The sequence below is a fragment of the Phragmites australis genome, chromosome 3 (genome assembly GCF_958298935.1).
Source record: "Phragmites australis chromosome 3, lpPhrAust1.1, whole genome shotgun sequence".
Classification (NCBI taxonomy): Eukaryota; Viridiplantae; Streptophyta; class Magnoliopsida; order Poales; family Poaceae; genus Phragmites; species Phragmites australis.
The window spans coordinates 47,631,120-47,654,439 of NC_084923.1; the positions used below are offsets into that span (position 1 = coordinate 47,631,120).

A 23,320-nucleotide genomic window follows, 5' to 3' on the forward strand; every position below is an offset into this window, starting at 1 on the left:
ACGGCGGCAATGGGGGACAGTCATTTTGGTGCCTCGGCTTGCGTTAGCGCTCGGCTCGGCTGCTGCGGGTACAGACTTCGTTGTGGACAACGGCGAATTGGCAAGCCTGGCGTGTGCTTTGCTCCTTTCCAGTTGAACTTTTCCTAGAGTTGAATCCAAACGGAGTGTAGCTATAAGTATGCTAGCCCATCGTAAAATCAACAAAAATTGTCTCGAGTCTCCACGGGCGAAAGAACGGATTCTGATCTGATCCATTCGCTCCTGCAGTAATAAGTACCGGGCAAATTAAGAACCCATTTGGTGCGAAAACTGCATTGAACCCCTAAAGCCATAAAATGAAGCGATCATCCCTTTCGAAACTTAAAATCTCATCCGTTTATAATATCAAGTAACCTAACAAAAATTTCAGAAGCCAGGTGACTTCGTAACTCTGATGTAAACACACAACGCAATTGCCACGGGCAGTTAAACCCCATGAAAAGGCTCTTCCTTTTTAGAATCTTGCGAACTGTCGTTTATCATCACCGTCTCTGTCTTTCCTTCCGTAAGGATTCGAAGGTCCGATACCATGCCTCTTCCCACCATCCACTCTCCTCATTTTCCTCCGATGTTTCGATGCACTGCTCTCCAGGCCGAGATTCACTTTTGGAGGGTTCCGGAAGCAGAAAGATGCTGCTACTTTCTGCAGGACAACCGAGGAATTAAACATAAGCGCATTCAATTTACTGTGGAGTATCAAAACCACAAATTTATATACAATTAACTTGTTCATTTTCATGACGTTAATATAAGACAGCAGATGAAACATCAGCATTTGTCTTGACAAGTAATATTTATATCCTCAGCTAGCCTAATAGTTTCAAGGACGAGATAAACTACTAGTAAAATTATGGAAGTATCAACTGTGCTTCTACTTGACAACTTTACAGAACATTTACCTTCAGATCTAGTTGATGGACATCAAAAATGTCTTTCATAGAGTGTGAGTCGTATGCCAAAACATAGGATCTGTAGGCTTCTTTTGCTGACTGGTTTAGGAAGTAATTCTCACAAACAATATTCTCCTGCTCAACAACTCGAGTTATCACTATACGAGGAAAAAAGGGGGGTTGAAGAAATTCAGTTATTGTGAAATATTTACTACACTTACGAGGTGTGATTGCAAGTTTGGCACCTTCTTTTCATTGAAATCGTATTCTGTCAGAGTAACCCTGGCCGCCTGCAGGCAACCATTAAATGTGTGATTTCTCTTAATTTATAAGGAAAATAGACATTACGTTATCTTCACATAAAATATATTACCTTCAGATAAATGATAAACTTTAATTCTTGTGGTAGTAAGAACAGTAATGCTCTTCCTTTTCCTTTATCACCACGTGCAGTACGACCAACTCTGTGAATGTAATCCTGAAAGTGAAGTTCCACATTGCAGTTTAAAAAATGATAGCAATATAATGTTTCACTGGCTCTGTTTAGAATCACAAACCTTTGGTTCATCCGGAGGATCATATTGTACAATATAATCCTAAAGAAGGGAATAGATCCTTAGGTTAGCGGGGGAGTAAAATAGGTCTGCTGTTAAAACAAATAACAGGTCAAAACCTCACCACATCAGGGATATCAAGTCCACGTGCTGCCACATTGGTGCACAATAAGATGCCCTCTTCTGCCTTGCAAAAGCTAAAGAATGTTGTAGTTCGTTTCTGCTGCTTTTGTTTCCCATGGATATCAGAACAGTCTATCTGAAGGAAATTCAGAAGTTCTGCATGGAATTTGACTGAATTACATGATGAAAAGAACACCATGACCTTCTTATTCTTTGACTGCTGCTTTTTGAGGAAAGCATACAGAACCAGGAACCTTTTCTCGCTAGAAATGACACAATAGCCCTGCTGTAAACCTTCAACAGTAGCCTGCCAGAGCATCACAGTTATTTTTCCTACAAAAGATTCTTAAAAGGAGAGTTGAAACCAGGTGAAGCAGTTCCTTGCCTTTGATTTATCATCATCAACTCCAACATAAACTGGTTTTTCTTTACGTTCTTCATTTTTCTCAAATGACAACTTAGCAAAATTTTCAACCTGTGGAATAAATCAAAGCATAAGCAGAGCAACCTATAGAAAAACTAATGAAAAGTTTGAATAAACTGGATAACAGATCTACCAACCTCTGGAGTCTGTGTAGCAGAAAAAAGAACAGTCTGCCTGTTCTGCATAATGATTCACCGGAAGAAATAAATAATTATGTTAGATCAAAGTTAAAAGCTACATTATGCATATGAAATGAGAATTGTCAGATGGCCATATGATCATATACCTGAGGAAGGCGTTTAAATATTTGTTTCATATCTTCCTCAAAGTTTTGCTCAAGTATACGATCAGCTTCATCAATTACAAGGCACTACAAAAATAATAGGATGAGGTACATCAGAGATAGACAGAGTAAGAAGAGCAAGGGGTCAGTCATGGAATATTGGCATTCATGGTTCTGAATAATGTTTTTCATATCCCTATAGTAAAACAACAAACCGTTGAAACATGAAATCAAGCCAGAAAGCTATATCTTGGACTTGTTCATGTGCAGCCCAGCCCAGTTCGTCCAATCTTCCATGCTTTGGGTCAGGCTTGAGTATAGAGATCCAACGGTAAAAGCATGAGCCCACCCCAGTCCAACAATATATTTGAAATACGCTTTCGAGTAAGATAATAGAATAAATTAATTTTAGGGGATGACTATGAGAGTATGATAAGCTTTTAGCTACCGAAAAATTTCTCAACTATTTCCTCCACTGATTTTTCACACTTCCAACAAACTACATCCACAAACTTGGTGGAACTAATAACTAACCCAGAGGAAATATGCACTAACAGAGATAGAAATGGCTTGTAAAGATCGAAAACCAACATTGTTAACAATTTTCAGACAAACTACATGCACAGAACTTGGTCAAAATAATAATCAAACCCAAAGTAAACATATAACAGGGATAAAAGACAACATAACAAGATATAAAACCAGTATAGTTTACAATGTTACATACTTCGTATAATCCAAGCGGCAAATTTATCCAGAGTCCAGACTCTAGTTCAATTTTAGGAAAAAGTCCAATTTGCACCACTCAACTATTGTCTTCGTTTAATTTTGACCCACAACTCTAATACCGTTTAATTTACATCCATCAACTATTAAAACCGGAGCAATTTTACCCCTGTATGGTGGTTTCGAGGATACCAAAAGCTAAACACAGAATGCTGAGTAATGGAGAAAACAGTAGATGGGGGTAAAGCACAGAATGCATTTGCAATTAAGTGGATAAAGAGGACTGATGATGCAAATAAGTATGTGTGTACTACACTAGAAATATGAAATTGCATGTTAGATTCATGTTGCAAATGTGCACTACTTCAACACACAGATTTCCTTTAACCTTTGACACGAAGTGCTGGCAACAAAAAAAAAATCTGTTACCTTTAGACTTTTGTACATGAAACTCTTGGTATTTTGTAGATGGTCCAAAAGCCTGCCTGGTGTAGCGACTAATAAATTGACCCCCTTTGCGAGCTGATCAGCTTCACCTCTCCGGTTATTACCGCCAATTACATATCCAACAGTTTGCGAGTGATACTTCATTAACTCCTTGGCAACATTGTGTGTCTAGGGCAAATGAATCAATGATGATTAAGAATAGCGAAATGCATACGTGCACATCATTAACAATGGATTGTGTTTATAGACTTGGCAAGTAAACACTACAAAAGGCTACTTTTTTTCAAGTTCAACATCGCCAATATTTAGCAATAGTAATGTGAAAAGCAGCTTTCTGTACCTTATCTAAAAAACACTGTAACATGAACAACTTTGACCACTATTTTTACACAACATTGTCTTAACAAAGCATAATCTTATCACATCCGATTTCGGTTCTTTCACTCACAGTGAGTTCTTGAACAGTCTTAAAACATGTAGAATGAATCGAAAGGAACATTATTGCACCATGATTTTTCTGTATAAACCAACAACGCTGAACCATATACCTGGATAGCAAGCTCCCTTGTTGGGCAAACCACGATAACTCCAGTCCCATTCCTTGGCAAGAAACGCGTTTGATAGAGCAGCTCAATTGCTGGTATAAGGAATGCAAGAGTCTTCCCCGAGCCAGTTTTGGCTGCGCCCATCACATCCTTTCCTTCCAACAGAGGCGGGATCGATCTAGCTTGAATCTGCGATCATGAAAACAATCACACACACATGTCACTATATCAATACTAATCCAACGGAGCAGCACGCTGACACACATAACACAAAGTTTCATAGAAGCAGTTAGCTTTAATGCCAATCATCTCTACCGAGAACAAAAAATATGCAATAATGAACCTGCAGTGAGAACAAAAGTAATTCGAACAAAAGAGCAGCCTTTTCGCCGATGCAATGGTAGATCTTAAACTAAGGCAGGAGGTACCTGGGTGAGGTGGGTGTAGTTCATCTCTCTGATGGCCTTGGCAGTGAGCTCGGAGATAAGGAGCTCCGAGAACATCTTGTTCGTCAGAATCCCACTTCCCTCCCCCTTCTTCTTCTTCTTCTCCTTCTTCTTTTCCTCTTTTCCCCCCTCCTCCTCATTCCTTTCTTCTTTCTCCTTCATCTCCGTCTTCCCCTTCTTCTCCTTCTTCTTCTTCTCCTTCTTCTTCTTCTCCTTCTTCTTCTTCTCCTTCTTCTTCCCTGTTTCCTTCACCTCCTTCACCTCCTCCTCGCTCTCGTCCCCCTCTTCCTGTTCCTGCGCCAGCGCTTGCTCCTCCTCGTCCCCCTCGTCGCTCGCCTGCTCCTCCTGCTGCATCATCTCCTCCTCCTCGTCGGAGGCAGTGTCGTAGACCGACTCCTCCTCCTCGGAGTCCGACTCCGGAGGGGCGGCGACGGGCTGCTTCCGCTTCTTCGACGGCCTGGCCGAACTCATGGTCGCGGCGGCGGGAGAGAAGGGAGGGTTTGCCTTCGCTAATCGCTAGGGTTTTAGGATCCATGCCTAACGGCGAGGGGTTGGTATATTAACGGCAGGGGTTGCCCTTACGTGGTCCCACCTGCAGCTTCCCACTACGCGCGGCGCGCCTGTCATTGTCATCCTTGGAGTGTAGGCTCGGCCCGACCCGGCCCGGCCCAAAATGGCTATGGGCCACATTCTGAAGACTCCACCCCTAAAAAGAACTGACATCTCCTCTCTCTCAAAAAAAAAAAAGGAAAAAAAGAAAAGAAAAAAGAAAAGAAAAAAGAAACGAAAAGAAAAGAAAAGAACTGCCATCCAGAGGCTTCCTGGTTCTAGAGTTTCCAGGTGGAGAGGCAGCGTTGGACCATTGCTTCGACGACCGTATAATGCCGCGATGGAAACAGCTACAAAATATGGTTTGGTTTTTACCCACGTCTACCCGTCAAACCTAGACGAGCCAATTATTGTGCAGAGGAATCAGTCACCGATGTTTTCACCCAGCGTGGAAGGCATGGGCGTGAGTGAGCCAACCGTGCGGGTCAACGCCAAAAAATTGGCAGGGTGAGCGCCGGCTCCAATCGAAACAGCCCTTGATCAAAACATCATTACTTTGAAACAATAAAAAAAACAGTGATTTTTCTGCCAACAATTCTTCAGTCGGGCTCACTGACGATTTTAGCACGAAAATCTGTTCCCATCCCATTCATAAACGGAACACATGCAGCTTTCAGTCAGTAGTACTACTGGAATACTGGAGAACCAGGCATGGAAGTTCAACTTCCAAGCAACAACCACATGATAAGCTAGCTAATAAGCAATCAAGCGCTAATGAATTACCGCATACAGATACAAAGTACAGCACTACAACCTACAGGTTGCAGTAGAACCAAGTCTCATGTAGATGCTCAGTCGAGAACAAAATGCTGATAGCGGTAGGCAGTGTAGGCATCCCCGAACCAGACAGACATTATTTATACATGGAGGATACACATACATCCAATTGTGGTGATTTATCAATGCGATAGTCGCACAGCGCCAATTGACGCGTGCAGCGTGGCTAGTGTACATCTCAGCATGATCTCCAAGTATCAGATAGGGCTTATTAGCTAATGGGCTGGAAATTCAGCCACTGCACTCATGGACCATCTCATCTCCTCGTTGGTTCCAAATTGGCAGTAAGTAGCAGCAATCCGCCCAAAAGGCCAATGTCGTATCACCGTCTATTATCATTGATCCATGCATGCTAAAGCCAAGGATTTCACCAAGTATTGATACCCAGGTGACAGCACCCCGAATGTGCTGCGGACATGTTTCTTAACCGTTATTCATGTGCTCATCTTTCACCAAGACTGGCGCATCATCAAAACCACCAACAGGGGCGAGCTCATTCAGGTCGAGGAATTTTCTCCGGATACTTTTACTCTCCCTGCCAGGAACATGCATCTTCTCCATGTACCGCTGCTGCTCTTTATTTACTTCATCATCTACTTCCTCTCGGTCTTGACTACTTGTTGAGAGCTCCCTATCATTTAGTGCATCTGGCTCTGATGCCTTGGGTTTCTCAGGCCTTCCAGATTCTGAATTTGTCCAAGAAATATCATATTGCCGATAGTTAATACGAGGACGGGTGGAGCGTTTACTGCGCCTAATGCCTATTTGGATTTCATCAACAGACCTCAACTTGGTCCCTTGAAGGTTGCAAATTGGCAATCTTTTGCACCACTGGAGCTCCTCTGCATCTTCGCTAGCACTCAAAGAATGATCCACTTCGTCATCACCATCACTGACAACTTGTTCCAACCGGAACTCTTCATCATCTTCAGAAAGACTTGTCTTATGTTGTTTTCTACTTCTAATATATTCCTCGTCATAGATTGCTTCACCCATGATATCGTCATCACTGTCTAAATTCAGGTCCATGTCCGAGACAGCCTCAACAAAGTCTTTTGTGTACCTCTGGGATCTTTTTCTCTGCCTGTAGCTATATATAATGGAACAATGCATGTTAATAGGCTAATAAGTTCTGGCAGAAAAACAGATAAACACCAAGCGTTAAAGAAGTTACCTGCGAAGAAGTCTTTCAGCTTTTTCTTTCCCATTGCTTGCTTGGTACCGATTTGACTTCGCTGGAGATTCTCCATAGAATCCATTGCATAATGGTGACGGACCAGGTAATCTACCATAGCTTGATGCCTCTTGAGTTGGATCAAGTACTCTTCTGTTGGTAGCAGTAACAATCTCAACAGTGTTCTCACTTTTTCTGTCAATAATATAGTGCAGAAAGTTGCTTCATGATTTGAGTTGTTTCTACAAATCCCTTAATAGATGAAACTATCAAGAACAGAAAAATACACCTACTTCGTTGTTTTTATGGCTTCATTTATTGACCGGTCATAATCATCTGCATGACCAATTAAGAAAAATCATTAAGATAGCTAGGAAACGTATACACACTGGTCTTGTTCCAATAGACACTGTGTGATACATCGAACGAACATATAGATAGTATGACTTTTGAATAAACATGGCACGTACTCATATCATTTAGCCTAAACGAGGATCTTTAATGAACAATTGCACTAGACTCATGACTTCAGTACAAGTCTGGAAAACAGGAATAGCTTGCTGACATTTACTAAATGTTTAAATAATGATATTACAGATAGCTTTGTTAACATACTACTAAGACCAGCTTAAAGACATTACTTAGATAATGTTCTGCTGATGAGAAACAAAGCAGCAATGACAGTGAGGCCACAGATTTACAGCTGCGCTTAGCGAGTTTAAATCATAGGATGGCAGGAGACAATACTGACATAACAATTCCAATGCAGGAAATGATAATCAAACATCTAACATGAAGGAATGACTACATGAACAGAAATCTGTAACTACTGATCAGCACAAAACGGGGAAACACCAATTTAGCCAGATAAATTAGTTAATAACATTGAGTTCAGCCTTGGGATTACCAAAAGTATAAGTGACACGCTTTCTTTCACGACGAGAGCGGCCAGATGTGAACCCATTCACTGTCAAGTAGCTGTCAAGGAGGAGGGCTTCTCTTTGTTGCTTTTTGAGCAGCTTCTCCTTCTTCTGCAAGAGGAAAGGATGGCAACTTATTACAAGTTGAGAATAGCAAGGTATCCTATTCTATGCAAACAATTTAACTCTTCAGAGCTGCAGTGGAATACCTTGTGAATCTTTTCAATCTCTGGAAGATAATTGATCTTCATCTTCTTGCCAAGCGAGACCTCTGTCCTGTTCCTACTTGAAAAGAGTTTTTCCTGCATAAGCAGAAAAGAACTAATATCATTAAACTTCAGCGGTTTGATCAGGAGGAGTAAAATATCTACAAGACTACAACTCTTCTGCTAAATTATTATTTGATTCATTGACACCAAAAGTTGGCACTTTGCTCCAGATAAGCTCTTCCAGTGTGCCTTTCAAATTAAATTTAAGTGTAATATGTGACGACCATACTCAGAAGTATCTTGGAACTTTTGGGAGAAATGGGTGGGGAAAACACATTTCGTTGAAAGTAATCACCACAGCGTGGTGCGGCGTATGGGCTAATACATGCACCAGATAGTTAAATACTACATGTTAATGAGCTATCCAAATTTGGTGCTAAGAAGGCCCAAGCTATAATGCTAGATTTAACTATTTGCCACGAATTCATTTTTTACCACAGCATAATTGCCGCATAAGGAAAAAAAAATAGTGATACCTAACAAAAAAGCAACAAGGAATTCAGCCAAAGTGTAATTTGTTAGTACTAAATAACTAATTAGTAATGATACAAAAGCATGGAAGTTTACCAACTCATAATACCCATTTCCAAGCAATGCCTACCATATCTATTTTAAAAGATGATCACGGGCATGGCAATATCTCGTACCAACAATTAAGGACATAACTTTTTTCATTATAACATAATAATAATAATTGTACGTGCTGAGCTACAGACAAAGATGAACTATTGAATGGCTCCATTCATTAATAGAATACCTAAAGAAATAGATATGATGGATTCAAAACTTACTGTAGCTATTTGAAACTCATCAAAGTTGGATGCTACAGCCTCCCAGTGGTAGGATATAACCGGAACACTTGAGACTCCCTTTCCTTCAGATTTTTTTGTAGGATCCTTCACATACTCCACTCGTCTAATTTCGCGATACAACCGATGCCCAAGGATTGGGTCATCTTCATACCTGTAGTGCATCAGATGAGTAGAGATGCCTCTGACCACAAAAGATGCTTTAAAATTTGTTTCCTAATTTCTGTTGAAAGTTATTGTTTGCCCACCAGTATGAGATTCCATATGAATCTCCCCCAATTCGTTCTTTACGGAAGACGGGAAGATGATAACCATGCTTTAAAGAACTATCGATGAAGTTCCGAACATCCTCTTGCTGCAAAATTAGGTGCTAGCAGATCAGCATATGATTCATGACCAGATAGCTTAATCATTACATTTGCAGCTATTTGCAGGCATCTCTAAACAATTACCAATCTGCAGATATTAAGAGCATTTACCAACTCAGAAGAGCTGCTATATGCATGGGATTGGAATCTTGGAGATCAAATAAAACACTTCTCTGAGCCTCATGTTATTAACCACACAATTCATTCACACATGAATACAAAACAAGAGGTGCTTATGTGCTTCCCAAAAAGTGGAAGACACATATTTTAAAGTGCACTTAGGGTCAGATTTGCAACCGGTCACTACTCCACCACTAATAGTCCTGCTTCAAGATTTGTTCTGATAGGGGTTTTTTTTTTTGGCTTCAATCCAACCTGAAGGACTAACTTGTCCCTTTCTGAATCATGATTTGTCTCAACAAACCTCCACTATAAATTGTCGTCATACCTCATAAAGCAATCTTGGATTAATGATTAGGCTTTACATGTTCTAGCACCAGATTGTTTTCAAATTTTAACAAACAGAACATCTTCAATAAACTTTTTTTTTTTGAACACACAGGAGAACTGCATGTCATTGTATTAAGAAGATAGAAATATAGTACAAAACCGACCCCACCCCACCATCCCCTTCAGGAGCAGGGTGGAGACGAACGCACACACATGCACAAACAGCCTTGAACTATTACATACGCACCACACACCATAGGAACGACTTATAGAACACCGCAAGCTAGGCCATCAAAGCCTGCAGCTTCTTTGCGCCGGCCACGCACCACAACGTGCTCTCATCTACAATCTCGCGAAGGATGGACTGTGCGTTAGGCATAATACCCTCGAAGACGCAGCAGTGGCGATGTTTCCAAATCCACCATGCGCACAGGATGACTAGCGAGTTGAACGCGCACCGTTTCTCCTTAGGAGTTTTGCGTGCAGCGCAACGACACCAGTCTGGGAAGGAGCATTGGCGTCGGGTTGGGGCGACGTGGTGCAACCCGAATCCAAGCAGCAGTTTGAACCAAACGTGTCGCGAGACGACACAGTTTACTAGCAGGTGTGTGATGGTCTCATCAGCCTGGTCGCATAGCAGACACCTTGGAGGATGTGGGAGTCCGCATCGGGCAAGACGGTCCGCTGTCCAACATCGGTTGTGGCTAGCTAGCCAAACTTAGTACTTAGCCCGCGGCAAGGCCCATACCTTCCAAATCTGTTGAAATAGCTCAAAGCCGATGCTGCCGGTGAAGAAAGCCATGCATGCTGATTTGGTGGAGTAAACACCTGACGGTGTCGCGGACTAGAGATGACGATCTGCAATTTTGAGCTGTAAGGTGGTCTCGGCCGCCAAGTCCCATAACTGCAGGAACTCCGCCATGGCAGGCACGGAAGGCGCCCCCCCCCCCTCGGATGTCACAGGTCCAAGCATTGTTGGCAAGCGCCACCCTGACGGTGCGCCTGTTGACAAGCCGGCTTGGCACCATGGTGAGCAGATTTGGTGGCAACTCGGCAACAGATATGCCCAAGAACCACCTGTCGGACCAGAACAAAGTGTGTTGCCCGTTGCCAACCTCTGAGATCAGGAGCGTTGAGAACAGCGCGTGAATTTGAGGGGAGTGACAAATTGGATCCCACCCAAGGCTTGTCCGGCGCTGTCTTCTGAAGCCATAGCCACCGGGTACGACGCCCAGCCGAGACCGCCAAGCTCCTTCGGATGGCAGACCCGGCTCCAGGCGATGAGACAGTGACCTCCATTTACCTTCTCCTCTGTTGCACGGATACGCATGAGAGGCACCGTATCCCCGTCCAGGACACGTACAGAACGGGGATACGCGCGTATCCCCGCGTATCCCTTTTTTTTATTTAAAAAAAATACGAAATTAAAGGGATACGCACGGGATACGCTGGGATACGCGGGGGATACGGCCGAAATACGGCCCGGCCCATCAGAGGAGGCTACTAACCTGATGGAACTGCTCTCCGCCGCCGCCGAAATACTGCTGGAACTCCTCTCCGCCATCCATCCGCGCCGCCCCTCCTCTCCGCCGGCGCCGCCCCTCCTCCTCTCCGCCGGCGCCGCCTCCCCTTCGGCCTTCTCTCCGTTGGCGCCTCCCCTAATCTCCGCCGGCGCCTCCCCTAATCTTCGCCGGCGCCGCCTCGCCTCCTCTCCGTCGGCGCCGCTCCCGTCCTGTCCGCCGGCGCCGCCCCTCCTCTCCGCCGGCGCCGCCTTGCCTCCTCTCCGTCGGCGCCGCTCCCGTACTGTCCGCCAGCGCCGCCCCTCCTCTCCTGTCGCTGCTGGCCTGCCGCTGTTGCGTGCTTCGTCCAGCTCACGCGCGCGGGGTTCATCCAGTACAGCAGCCAGCGCTGCGTGCTTCGTCCAGCTCCGTGACTCCGTGCAACAGAGGCCAGCAGGTAAGCCCATCATCCAGTGCTCAAATTTTGTGATTTGAGAATGCTTAATGCTGCAGTCAGCAAGTTTAATATCTTAAGCAATGAGTTTAATATCTTAAGCAATGAAATGTTGGAACTGATGAATAGAAGCTGAGGCATTGTAATGGCATCAAGTGGAAGTGGAAGTGGAACAGGAACACGATCCTCTGTTGGTAGTCATGAAACAGAAAATGAAGAAACTAAGTACAGGAACCCCAAATATCCATTGTGGGTTCATGTTACCAGATATGTGACACCCGGCCGTGGAGGCAATGCGAGATTTAGGTGTCATTTTTGTGAAAAAGATTATCCGGGCAGCTATTCAAGAGTGAGGTCTCATCTTCTAAAGGTGAGAAATACGGGTGTTGCGATTTGTGAGAAGATTTCGTACCCTATCCTTGAGCAACTTCGCAAGGAAGATCGTGAAGCTATAGAGGTTGCAACAACTAGTGCCCCTAGGAATAAGCTACTTCGCTTACCCCCTTTTGAAGATTCAGGCTTGCCACCATCATCAAAGAAAAGAAAAGGGAAGCAATCAGAGATTTCAGAAAGTTTTAATGCTGAAACCCGACACATTGCCGATGGTCATATTGCAAGATTGTTCTACACTGCAGGTTTGCAGAATTGCAATTAATTATGTTGTACTTGTATTTTGCATTTCTCATTTCGTTTGAAGCATGCTAGTACTTTATTTTGCAGGGCTACCTTTCAATGTGGCAAGGAACCCCAATTATCGGGCTTCTTACAATTTTGTTGCAAACAACAAAATGGGTGGTTATGTGCCTCCGGGATATAATGCATTGAGAACAAATCTTCTCCAAAAAGAGAAGGCACATGTTGAGAGGATGCTTCAACCTATCAAATCCACTTGGCCCTTCAAAGAAGTGACTATTGCAGCTGATGGGTGGACTGATCCGCAAAGACGCCCAATTTTAAATTTTATAGCTGTGACAGAGGGTGCTCCAATTTTTCTAAAATCAATTGACTCCGAAGGAGAGGTACAAAATCAATTTGAGCTTGTCTTTTTGATCTTTTTTTGGTACATTATGGTCTTCCTGTCTTGAACTCTTGATAGGTGAAAAGCAAGGAATATATCTTCGATAGGTTGAAGGAGGTGATAGAGGAAGTTGGATCAAAGAATGTGGTCCAAGTGATCACTGACAATGCGGCAAATTGCAAAGCCGCCGGATTGATGATTGAATCAAAGTACAAGAACATCTTTTGGACTCCTTGCGTTGTGCACACCCTCAACCTTGCATTGAAGAATATTTGTGCTCCAAAGGACGATGAAGGCGACAATAAAGAACTTGTTTGGATCAAACACATCTCAGAAGATGCCTCCTATATCAAGAATTACATCATGAATCATGGCATGAGGTTGTCCATGTTCAATGAGTTTACCAAACTCAAGTTTCTTGCAGTTGCAGAAACAAGATTTGCTAGTGTCATTGTCATGTTGAAGAGGTTCTTGCTTATCAAGGAAGCATTGGTGCTCATGGTTGTTGGTGACAAGTGGATGGCTTATAGGGAGGACGATCCAACCAAAGCTCAAGCGGTGAAGGAAAAGATTCTCAATGATATATGGTGGGATCAAGTTCAATACATTATTGATTTCACCGATCCTATTTATTCAATGCTACGGGCAGCTGACACAGACAAGCCATGTCTCCATTTGGTCTATGAGATGTGGGACTCTATGATAGAGAAGGTGATGTGCTGATTTTGACATTTAGTTGTCTATGCTTGCTGATTTTATTGTCCTATGCTTGCTGATTTTTTTTTATATATCTTAGGTGAGAGCTTGTATCTATCGGAAGGAGGGAATTGTGGATGGTGGTACAAGTGTCTTTTTTGATGTTGTTCAAAGCATTTTACTATCTAGGTGGGGCAAGAGTAATACTCCTCTCCAGTGTTTGGCACACTCACTAAATCCAAGGTAACAAAATATCAACCTTACATTGTCATTTAAATGTTTTGAATTGCACAATTTTGATGATTCTTTTTGTTATTGTGGTGATAGATACTATACTCCAGCTTGGCTTAATGAAGTATCTGGTCGTGTCAGCCCAAATAATGATGTTAAAATTAATACTGAGAGGAACAAATGTTTTAGAAAGTTCTTTCCGGATCCGGATGACTTAAGAAAAATCAAGACACAATTTGCTGATTTCTCACTATTTTTGGGTGCCTTCGATGACCCTGATTCAGTTGAGGATAGAGCTCATTTTGACACAAAGCAATGGTGGGGCACTTATGGAGTTCACACCCCAGAGTTGAAAGATTTAGCCTTAAAGCTACTTGGGCAGCCAGCATCTTCCTCTTGCTGTGAGAGGAATTGGAGCACATATGCTTTTATACATAGCATGAAGAGGAATAAGCTCACTCCTGAGAGAGCTGAGGATTTGGTGTTTGTGCATAACAACTTGCGTCTTCTTTCAAGGAAGTCCAATGATTATCAAAGTGGACCAAGCCGAATGTGGGATGTCGGGGGAGATGGCACCGAGAGCTTTGTTGGTGTTGGCTTTTTAGAAGGTGCTGATCTGACACTTGATGAGCCAGAATTTGAGGAGGAGATATTAGGAGGGGAAGATTGAGTTCTTATCAGTTCTTGAAGAGCTTAGCATATTTCTTTATCTTATATTTCTATGATATTTTGATATTATTATGTAATGCACAATATTCGACTATGGTTGTAATTTTGTATTTGGGGTTTACCGTATCCCCGTATTGCTATTTTTGGAAAATATTGTATCCCCGTATCCCCGTATCCGTATCCCCGTATCCGTATCCCCGTACTGTGTAACATTGACCTTCTCTGCCCTTCCACAAGAAAGCCCGACGTCGTTTGTCAATCGTCTTGATTACCCAGCGGGGGATGTCGAGGGTCATTAGCTGGTAGATCGGGATGGTCGTGAGGACCGCCTTCACTAGCACAGTGCGGCCCGCCGGATGAAGCAGACCCGCCTTCCACCCTGGAAGTTGATCCACCACGCGGTCGATAAGCGGTTGTAGATTGGTTAGCTTCCACACCGATGCGGTCGATAAGCCCAAGTACTTGCAAGGGAAGTCAACAATGGCGCACTACATTAATTCGCGCACCACATTTACATCCATGGAGCTGCATTGGATTGGGGTCGCCGAGCACTTTTGGAGGTTGGTTCTTATGAGGCGTTCTCGAACCAGCCGAGGATTTCTTGGATCGCCAGAAGATCACCCCGCACCGGCCGTAGGAACAGCACGACGTTGTCCGCGTAAAGCGACACCCTGTGATGTATCGGCCGGGTTGCGAGAGGTTGAAGGAGGCCATCATTGCTCGCCTTGTTCAGCACAGAGTTTAACACGTCCATCACCAAGATGAAGAGCATTGGCGAAAGCGGGTCGCCCTGCTGTAGCCCTCTCCGATGGTGAATGACCTCACTGGGCTCGCCATTAACAAGCACCTGGGTGGAGGCAGTGGCCAACAGACAACAAATAGCATTGCGCCAGCCTTGCCCAAAGCCGAGGTGGGTGAGGCTCTCCAAGAGAAAACTCCACGACACGGAGTCGAAGGCTTTCGAGATGTCCAACTTAAGGAGCATCTGCGGCTCTTTCCGTTGGTGAAGCAATCTCGTTGTCTGCTGCACTAGGATGAAGTTGTCCTAGGTGTAGCGGCGCACGAAAGCGCTTTGATTGGTGCTCACCATTGCTGGTAGTTGTGGTGCAAGTTTGTTCGCCATGAAACACCAGCTTAGCGAAGCTGTGGATTAGGCTGATAGGGCGGAAGTCCTTAACCTCCACGACGTCCGGCTTCTTGGGCAGCAAGATCAAGTAGGCCGAGTTTAGGAGACCCAGCTTCTTGTTGTCCCCTGTTTGAATGGCCCTGAGTGATTTCATGATGTCTTGCTTGATGATGCTTCAGCACATGCGGTAGAAACGGCCGGTAAACCCGTCGGGACTGGGAGCCTTGTCCAAGGGCAATAGCTTGATAGTCTCCCACACCTCCTCCTCTATGAACTCCGCATCGAGGTCCGAGAGGTCTTGTGAAGGTTGGAAGGAGGCGATATTGAAGCTTTTCGTTCTCGGTTCCACCGAACCCAACAAATTGTCGTAGAACTCCAAGACGGCCTGCTACTTCTCTTGTCCGGTGATCACACGGTCTCCAATGTGGAGCTTCCCAATGAAATTGTTGCGCTTGTGGTGGCGAACATGGGCATGGAAGTAACCGGTGTTGGCGTCTCCCTCTTTTATCCACCCGATGCGTGACCGAAGCCGCGCTATGGTACGCTCGAGGGATGCAAGGCCGAGAATGTTTCTTCAGTTCGCAGCGCAGCCAACTTTCTTCTACCGAGAGAGGTCGCGCATCCTGAGCAATCTCCAGCCGATGCATGATCTCACGCGCCATCCGCAGCTGCAGGTTGATGTTTCCGGTCATGCGCTGGCTCCAAGATTGTAAAGCACGATTGAAGGTTTTGAATTTGATGGACAAACGTTCAAACGGGCACGTCATCGACGTCGGAGTAGCCCAAGCAGTTGTGACTGCCTCCATGACGCCCCCCAACTTGGGCTAGAAGCTTTCGAAGTGAAAGCAGCGTTTTCCGCGCGTGTTGTTCCACAGGCCGAGCAAGAGGGGGCAATGGTCCGAGATCATCGACGCCGAGCTACGCAATAGGCAATCAGGGAAGAGATCATCCCAGTTGGCCGTGCAGAAAACCCGATCAAGACGCACGAATGTGGGAGCGAATCGTTCGCTGGACCACGTGTATTTCCTGCCTAGAAGGGGAACCTCCTGCACCTCCACCTTGTCGAGGAAACGATAGAACCGGCCCATCATCACCCGGTTGACATTGGCGTTGTTTTTGTCTTCTGATCGGTAAATCAAGTTGAAGTCTCCCGCGATGGCCCATGGCACAGAGCACAGGGACCGAATGTCTCTGTGTTCCTGTAGGAACTCCAGCTTCTCGTCGTCCGCCTGTGGGCCATATACCCCAGTGAGCCACCAGCTCGGGCCATCCTCAATAAACTTAAACTATGCTGACATGATGGCTACTTGTAGGATGATATACAAACAGAGAGAGAAAAATCTTACTGGACATAGAGCATGATACTACACTAACTAATCAATGGACCAATAGAATATCTAGGAATCCACAAAGATGCCGAATGTGACAAGGAAATTGAGGATAGAAAACTCTAATCAACTATCACTAGTAAAGATGACCCGTATGCAGGACAGTAGGTTTTATTCCACAAAAGCAAAAGACTTTACACTGAGGTTCAATTGTACCATTTAAAGCATTTCACAAAATAATGGGGGCACACACCTCACCACGTATATCACATATCGCTTTCAGAATCACTAATCGAGTTGCTGGCTCAAGTGCCCTGTACATTTCAACTTCCGCTCTGAACAAGGCAAAAATAATAAAGCAAGGTCATCAGAGATATGATCACAGCTAGAGATTCAGTTAAGGAACTGTGTGGGTAAGAACCCACCCATGTGAGGCAACAATCGGCAGATTGCCTTCTGCAGCCTGCAGTTCGAACCTTTATTAACTCATCAACCAAATTCAGTTTCATCCCTTACGTAAAATTGTACTTGGCGAGGGTGTAACATATACCAGATGCCACCAGTGCTTCAGTTTTCTACATAACACAGTTACCCATGTTCCACGTCCCATTGCCATTCGGTTTACTGGAGGAATTGACTGCAAAATGCAATTAAGAAGCATGAAATATCATATATGATACTTGGAATTTACTATGATTTGCAATCAGAAGTAGCCAGGATGGACAAACCAGGCAGATTTTGCTTGATCCTACAAACAATTGCTTGATGGGGTACTAGTCTACACTACTCCTATAACAGCAAGACCATTATTTTCCTAAAATTCAGAAAGCATAACCCATGACACTAGATCATGTGATGAGCAGCACAACATTTTCCAGGAACCCCCAATTCCACAGCCAACTAAAGGCAGCAGCGTATTTGAACTTAATGATGAACACCAAAATAACCGAAACAGTTATGACTCACCTTTAACAGAGGCATATGCACGTCATCCAGCAAGCCGTTGGGCGTTATGATCGCGTCCTCCAGCTCCTCCGCAGTGAATTCCACCGCAATGTTGAGCAATGGCCGGAACACCTGCAGCTCCGAAGCAGATCAACCACGTCAAACCGGAATACTGAACTCTGAAACCTACTTAAACGCTAAACCCTGAGCTCTTATTGAAGGACAGGCGCAGCGGGAGATTAATAAGTGAGGGAGAGCACGAGCGCGGCGCTCACGTGGAGGAAGTTGAGGACGGAGGCGAGCTCCCACATGCCGCGCAGCCTCCACCGCGGCAGCTCAGCGCACGCCTCCGGCTCCGCCACGAGTGGCGTCACCACGCGGTACTCCGGCGTCTCGTCCCCCGCATTCCCGCTCTGCCTCGGCCGCGGCGGCGGAGGCGCGGGCGCGGGCGTGGAAGGCGCCGCCATCGGCCGGTTGTGGCACGCGCGAGGAAACCGCGCCCTCCTCGGGGTCAGCATCGCAGCCTCGCGCGAAACCTCTCCCTCCGTCGGCGGTGGCTGCTGCTGATCCTGCGGCGGGGAGGCGGCCGCCATCGCCGGCGACCTATGTGGGGAAGGGCTGGATCGGGGTGTGGATCAGAGGTCGGAGTCAGGGTAGGGTTCGGGTTTGGGAGGGAGGAGGCCACGGACTCACGGGGAGTGGACAGCCTGTGCAGGTGGCGCCGTGGCAGTGGAAACCATGGGCACTGATGAGGAGGGGGGGGGGGCGAAAGGGGTGAACGAGGAAGAAAAACAGGGGCGAAACGGGAATTTCGCGTGGGAAAGGAGCTGCGAGATCAGCAGGGGCAGATGGGAACTGAGCCGTTACCGGCTTACCGCGTTTGCGGGGCAGGGGTAAAATGGAGATTTCGCCAGTGGTGCAGGGTTTTTGGGAGGTTTAGCTGTGTTCGCCCTGGACGTGTTTGGTTGCTTCGCTCCGCGCGTGCAAGCATTTGTGGATGTAGCCGTTCGTGCTCAGCCGCTCGTTTGTTGCTCGGATCGAATCGAGCGTACGCGCCGGGTTGCTTGCCTGGTGTAAAAACACTGTTTTTTTATTTAACTTTAGATTTTATTTAGGGGTATAAGAGTGATAAAAAATCTAAATATTTTTTAAGTAAACTAGAGTTCACTAGCAACCTATTTTAATTAGTTTAATCAAAAATCCTAAATTAATATTTAATTAAAATTCTCTAAAAATTATAAAAAATTCACTAATATGCAACATATACTCATACGGGCAACCAAACACAATCTCTTCTTAGACAGGTTGACCACATGCAACCAACCAAACAGCTCCTACTGCATCTCTCCAGTCTGTCTCAACTCAACCTGCATGACTCATACGAGTCAAACTGAGCGCATACGGCCAACCAAACAGGCCCCAGGTTTCCGAGCTTATGAATGTTCTGCTTAATCACAAGCCACTTGGTCAAGTTGAATACCGGAAGGGTGAGTTTATACAGACCACAAACACAAATCACAGCATCAACACAGGGCACTGGTGCTCCCAGAAGAGGAGAAAGAAGACCTGATTTATTCATACTTCTTACAGATGATGGCGGTAGACAGAAACTCCATGGAACAAATGAATAGGAGAAACAATGTCATGAGATCCAGATGAAAAAAAAAACTGTGGTCGCCTCTAAATACATGTCCCTACTGGCATTACAGCTCGAAGCATGAATAAAACTGTGATTGGAACACGACGGTTCCGAAAGATAATCTAGAACCATGGGCTTGATTGATCATGGTTCACTTTATTGGCCGCTACTCTGAATTCATTTCGTTCATGACACCCTTTCGTAGGCACCGCCAATCTGCATGTGAAGCCATTCCGAGGTGCCTTGGGAGTATTCTCTTGGTGTTTGAGTATCAAATGTCAGACCAGGAGCTGTGTTGTATGTCTGAGCACCGAACTGTAAACAAGAAAGCGGAATGGAAAATCAAATGGAACACAATGAGAGCAATTCATTAAGATGTTTCAATGGTGCATTCTCCCCTGCAAATTTAAACTAAAAACCCCTGGCGGTGCATAATTACAAATTCAAAAGTGTTGCTTTGTCAAAAGTTCAGGGTTTAGATGTTTCAATGGTGTATTCTCCCCTGCAAATTTAAACTAAAAACCCCTGGTGGTGCATAATTACAAATTCAAAAGTGTTGCTTTGTCAAAAGTTCAGCAGTGCTCACAGTGCAGCATACAAATATTTAGAAAGCATCAAAGAAAAGCACACAAAGATCTTGGTACTTGACTACAAATTTTAAAAGTTGACTTACATCTTTGGACGGAAATGCTTCAACTCCAGTGTTAACATGGGCATTAACCGCCTCAAGCTTCATGGACAGGAACTGCAAACAGTAGTATATCTTAGCTTGAATATGGAAGGTAATGCAATTCCATAGGAGCGTCAGTTGCGAAAATGACATACCTCAACTTGGCATTGCAAAGATTGGATGTAATTAATTATCTCATCGAGTACTGATGCTTTTCCAGTAACCTGACCCAACAAGCAAAAAATCATTCTGGCATTTACAGGAAGGAAACTCGCAAAGGACTAGAGCTTGTTCATGGTACCATAATGACTATCTATGGCTAATTTTATGGCAGAAAATGAACAAACATAAACAATGCTGAATGCCTGTTGTGATCGAAGTGCACCTTGTTGCATCCAGGGATGAGATCTTGGAGAACTTTCATCCGTTCACTTATTTTCTCACGCCGTGCCTGTCAAAACAAGAAATCTTAATGGTCAAATTGGTGTTGTATACTTCCAATTAACCTATAGCAGCAATATCTTTAAGCACTTAAACTCATAACCACATTTCTTACCGCTGTAGTGCATGGTGTGAATTCATACAATAGCATTTTTACAGGCTGACCTATAAATCTTTACATAGAAGAATAGTCAAAACAGAAAATATTACGATCATCTTACCCTTTCTGCAAGACTATGACTGTCAGTTGCTTGGCCTCTTCTTGCCCTGACATGGATGTAATCTTGTTTTGGTGGCTCTTGTGCTGGAGGATTTTTACTAACTACCTTGCCAGTACTTCTTGAATCAGTTTCAGCCTCCGTTCTTAGACTGCCATTATCATCACTGGATTTATTTGCTTTGAAACGCTTAGCTTCTGAATCAGTCTGCTCATAAAAAAGATTAGTACACTCCAGAAGGCCATGAATATTGGGTAACTTTTCTTTAGAATGTAACTAAAATCTTCTCATTTCAAAAGGCAAAAACAGTTGTTCAAATGGTCAGCATTCAACACAGCACATGATTCATGAACACATGGGACAACTGTCATAGCAAGGCACCAATAAAATCACAGATCATATATGACCAATAATGATGCACCCACCACTATGATTCAGTATGCCTTCTAAGAATGCAAGCACAATAGGCTACTAAATGCAAGCATAAAAAGCTGACGCAAACCTGTATTTCAGCTCATTCTAATTGCAAACCTTTATAGCATTGTTGTGAATCTATCACAATTATTCTTTGGACCATGCTACCGTAGCATTGTTGTGAATCTGAATTCCAGCCAAAGCATTTTGTGGACCAACAGTTGTTGGTTCAGTGGCGAGTATTGGAGAAAGTTGATTGGACTTAATTGTTTGTCTAGTGAGTGCCTTTAACTTGTTAGAACATCTCGGTATGCACAGACCAACAACTATTGCATTAAAAGTGGAGTTACCAAGCACGTACCACTCAACATGACTGGTTTAAGCAGTTGTCTCCAGAAGGATAAATTATGCCACCATGTTAACTTGCCAAGCAAAAACTGGCACTCTAGTAAACATTGTGTTACCACAATAAAAAATCCTTTGTATGGAACTTCTAGTGTCCGAATGATAAATTATATAACCTGAGTATGACAATGAGTACACAGATTTTAACCTCGTCATATACTTTTGTTAGTAGTTTGGAATATCATGAATTCCCCTAAGATTTTTCCTCTGTAATTAATGTTCTCCTTGTATCTTGGCTATTGCAGAAGTTTTAACTCTAGCACAGCAGATGTAAAAATTTTAGCCAAGCCTCCAAACTATTTTACAAGGTTAACAATCCTGTACTTTTAGAGTATTTTCTAAGCATTTTTTGGACCTTTTAAACCAAATTATTCTCAGGCATCCAATTTACTTCAATCACAAACAGGCTACGGTCGCTAGACCGCTATCTGCAGCTGACAGGGCTGATTCCGCTGCACATTACCGAATTAAACCAAACCATTTAATCAAAACAGCAATCCAGAGGAATTTTATCAAAGTTAGCACGAACCACGCCGAGCTCAACCGTCCACATGAACAGATCACACCGGCGTACTCAGTTAAGCACTAAATTACGAAGCTACCATTCGCCTTGGAAACCTCCAAATTCCCACCCCTGAAGGCCCTTTGGTTCCAACACCCCCAATGCCATACGGATCACGATCAATGCAGTTAAGCAGAGGAGAACATACCAAATCCTGACCGCCGCCGCCTGAGGTGGAGACGATCCTGGAAGAGTCGTCCTCGGACGCCGGAGGCTCCTGCCGCCTCCTCCGTCCGCTGCCGCCCCCGCGGCTGGCACTGCTCTTCTCCGTAACAGCGGAGGACGCCTCCACCGCGCGGCCGCCGCCCGCGGCGACGGCGAGGTGCGGCGGGCGCCAGAGCTCCGCGGCGACAGCCGGGGCCGGGTGCATGGCAGGTGGCGGCGAAGCAACTCACGAGGGGAGGTCTAGGCTTTCGGAGGCGCGTGCAACGAGACGGGCTGGTGGGAGACTTGGAGGCGACCAGATCGGGTGGAGATGGAGAGGGAGCTCACTGTGGCACTGTGCACGCTTGCGGGGGAGAGAGAGAGAGCTCAGAGAAGACCGGAAGGTGAGCTCGTGGAGTAAAGAACTGGGGCCTCGGGATTTCGCCACGCGGTGATTGGGGGAAGCGGGGTTGACCGGCTAGGGTCTAGAATCGGGGCCGGTTGGCAAATGGCAGGGTGAACGCTCTTTCACTGCTAAGACTATCCTAATCATATTCCTTTCATTTCGTTCCTTTTCCGATTCTCTTCTCTATTCTTATTACTTTTATTTTCTCTCATCTCCAACAGCTTCCTTCGAAGGGAATCGCGAAAGGAAAAGAGAGAGAATCCCATCCTAAAGGGAATGACCCTGGAAATCCTGTGGTGAAGGGAACCGTGAAGGGAAACCGTTGGGAACGCTGAAGGGAACAAAAATCCCTTCACGACGGGAATCTGACCGTGAAAGGAATCCGACCGTGAAAGGAATCCCTTGACCTTGGTCTAAGCACGAGTAATTTAGAAGGTTAACTTGCACCGCTTAGAGCTTGTCATTCCTAACTTAGAAAAATTGTAGTTGGAATTATAAATAGATTAAGAATTTTTAGTTTAGATCTTTTATTTTTATTTTTAATTAATAATAGATATTTAAATCATTTTATTTGATAAATACAAACTTCAAACTCTATATAG

The 23,320-nt window shown here is 44.6% G+C and overlaps 4 protein-coding genes across 6 annotated transcripts; 1 reads left to right on the forward strand and 3 right to left on the reverse strand.

The window, feature by feature from the left end:
* Positions 1 to 331: 331 nt before the first annotated feature.
* LOC133913561 (DEAD-box ATP-dependent RNA helicase 27-like) lies at positions 332 to 5,012 on the reverse strand. The gene is made up of 12 exons (XM_062356741.1): positions 4,460 to 5,012; positions 4,035 to 4,220; positions 3,469 to 3,654; positions 2,317 to 2,400; positions 2,168 to 2,209; positions 1,992 to 2,081; positions 1,608 to 1,913; positions 1,487 to 1,525; positions 1,303 to 1,407; positions 1,151 to 1,219; positions 939 to 1,064; positions 332 to 682 (listed from the first exon to the last, which is right to left on the reverse strand). Exons 1-12 carry the CDS (start codon positions 4,946 to 4,948, stop codon positions 494 to 496), a joined length of 1,911 nt encoding a protein of 636 aa, XP_062212725.1. The 5' UTR covers positions 4,949 to 5,012; the 3' UTR covers positions 332 to 493.
* An 835-nt stretch (positions 5,013 to 5,847) lies between these two features.
* On the reverse strand, positions 5,848 to 18,743 carry LOC133913563 (DDT domain-containing protein DDR4-like). Of its 3 annotated transcripts, none has more exons than XM_062356744.1 (12): positions 18,095 to 18,743; positions 17,841 to 17,951; positions 17,425 to 17,511; positions 17,300 to 17,337; positions 17,128 to 17,209; positions 9,284 to 9,390; positions 9,018 to 9,189; positions 8,167 to 8,259; positions 7,945 to 8,068; positions 7,331 to 7,373; positions 7,038 to 7,190; positions 5,848 to 6,953 (listed from the first exon to the last, which is right to left on the reverse strand). In XM_062356744.1, exons 1-12 carry the CDS (start codon positions 18,410 to 18,412, stop codon positions 6,287 to 6,289), a joined length of 1,995 nt encoding a protein of 664 aa, XP_062212728.1. In that variant the 5' UTR covers positions 18,413 to 18,743; the 3' UTR covers positions 5,848 to 6,286. The 3 variants fall into 3 exon arrangements, with proteins under 3 accessions (XP_062212728.1, XP_062212727.1, XP_062212729.1); XM_062356743.1 differs by having other exon boundaries at positions 7,038 to 7,232; positions 18,095 to 18,742; XM_062356745.1 differs by lacking the exons at positions 17,128 to 17,209; positions 17,300 to 17,337 and having other exon boundaries at positions 7,038 to 7,232; positions 18,095 to 18,742.
* LOC133913562 (uncharacterized) lies at positions 11,829 to 14,614 on the forward strand. The gene is made up of 5 exons (XM_062356742.1): positions 11,829 to 12,441; positions 12,527 to 12,825; positions 12,903 to 13,535; positions 13,621 to 13,763; positions 13,848 to 14,614. The coding sequence occupies exons 1-5, from the start codon at positions 11,952 to 11,954 to the stop codon at positions 14,419 to 14,421; spliced, it is 2,139 nt and encodes a 712-aa protein (XP_062212726.1). The 5' UTR covers positions 11,829 to 11,951; the 3' UTR covers positions 14,422 to 14,614.
* A 613-nt stretch (positions 18,744 to 19,356) lies between the features above and the next one.
* Positions 19,357 to 22,752, reverse strand: LOC133913564 (transcription factor BHLH089-like). Its single transcript, XM_062356746.1, has 6 exons — positions 22,317 to 22,752; positions 20,791 to 20,994; positions 20,514 to 20,579; positions 20,284 to 20,352; positions 20,132 to 20,203; positions 19,357 to 19,773 (listed from the first exon to the last, which is right to left on the reverse strand). The coding sequence occupies exons 1-6, from the start codon at positions 22,536 to 22,538 to the stop codon at positions 19,645 to 19,647; spliced, it is 762 nt and encodes a 253-aa protein (XP_062212730.1). The 5' UTR covers positions 22,539 to 22,752; the 3' UTR covers positions 19,357 to 19,644.
* Between the last annotated feature and the right edge of the window lie 568 nt (positions 22,753 to 23,320).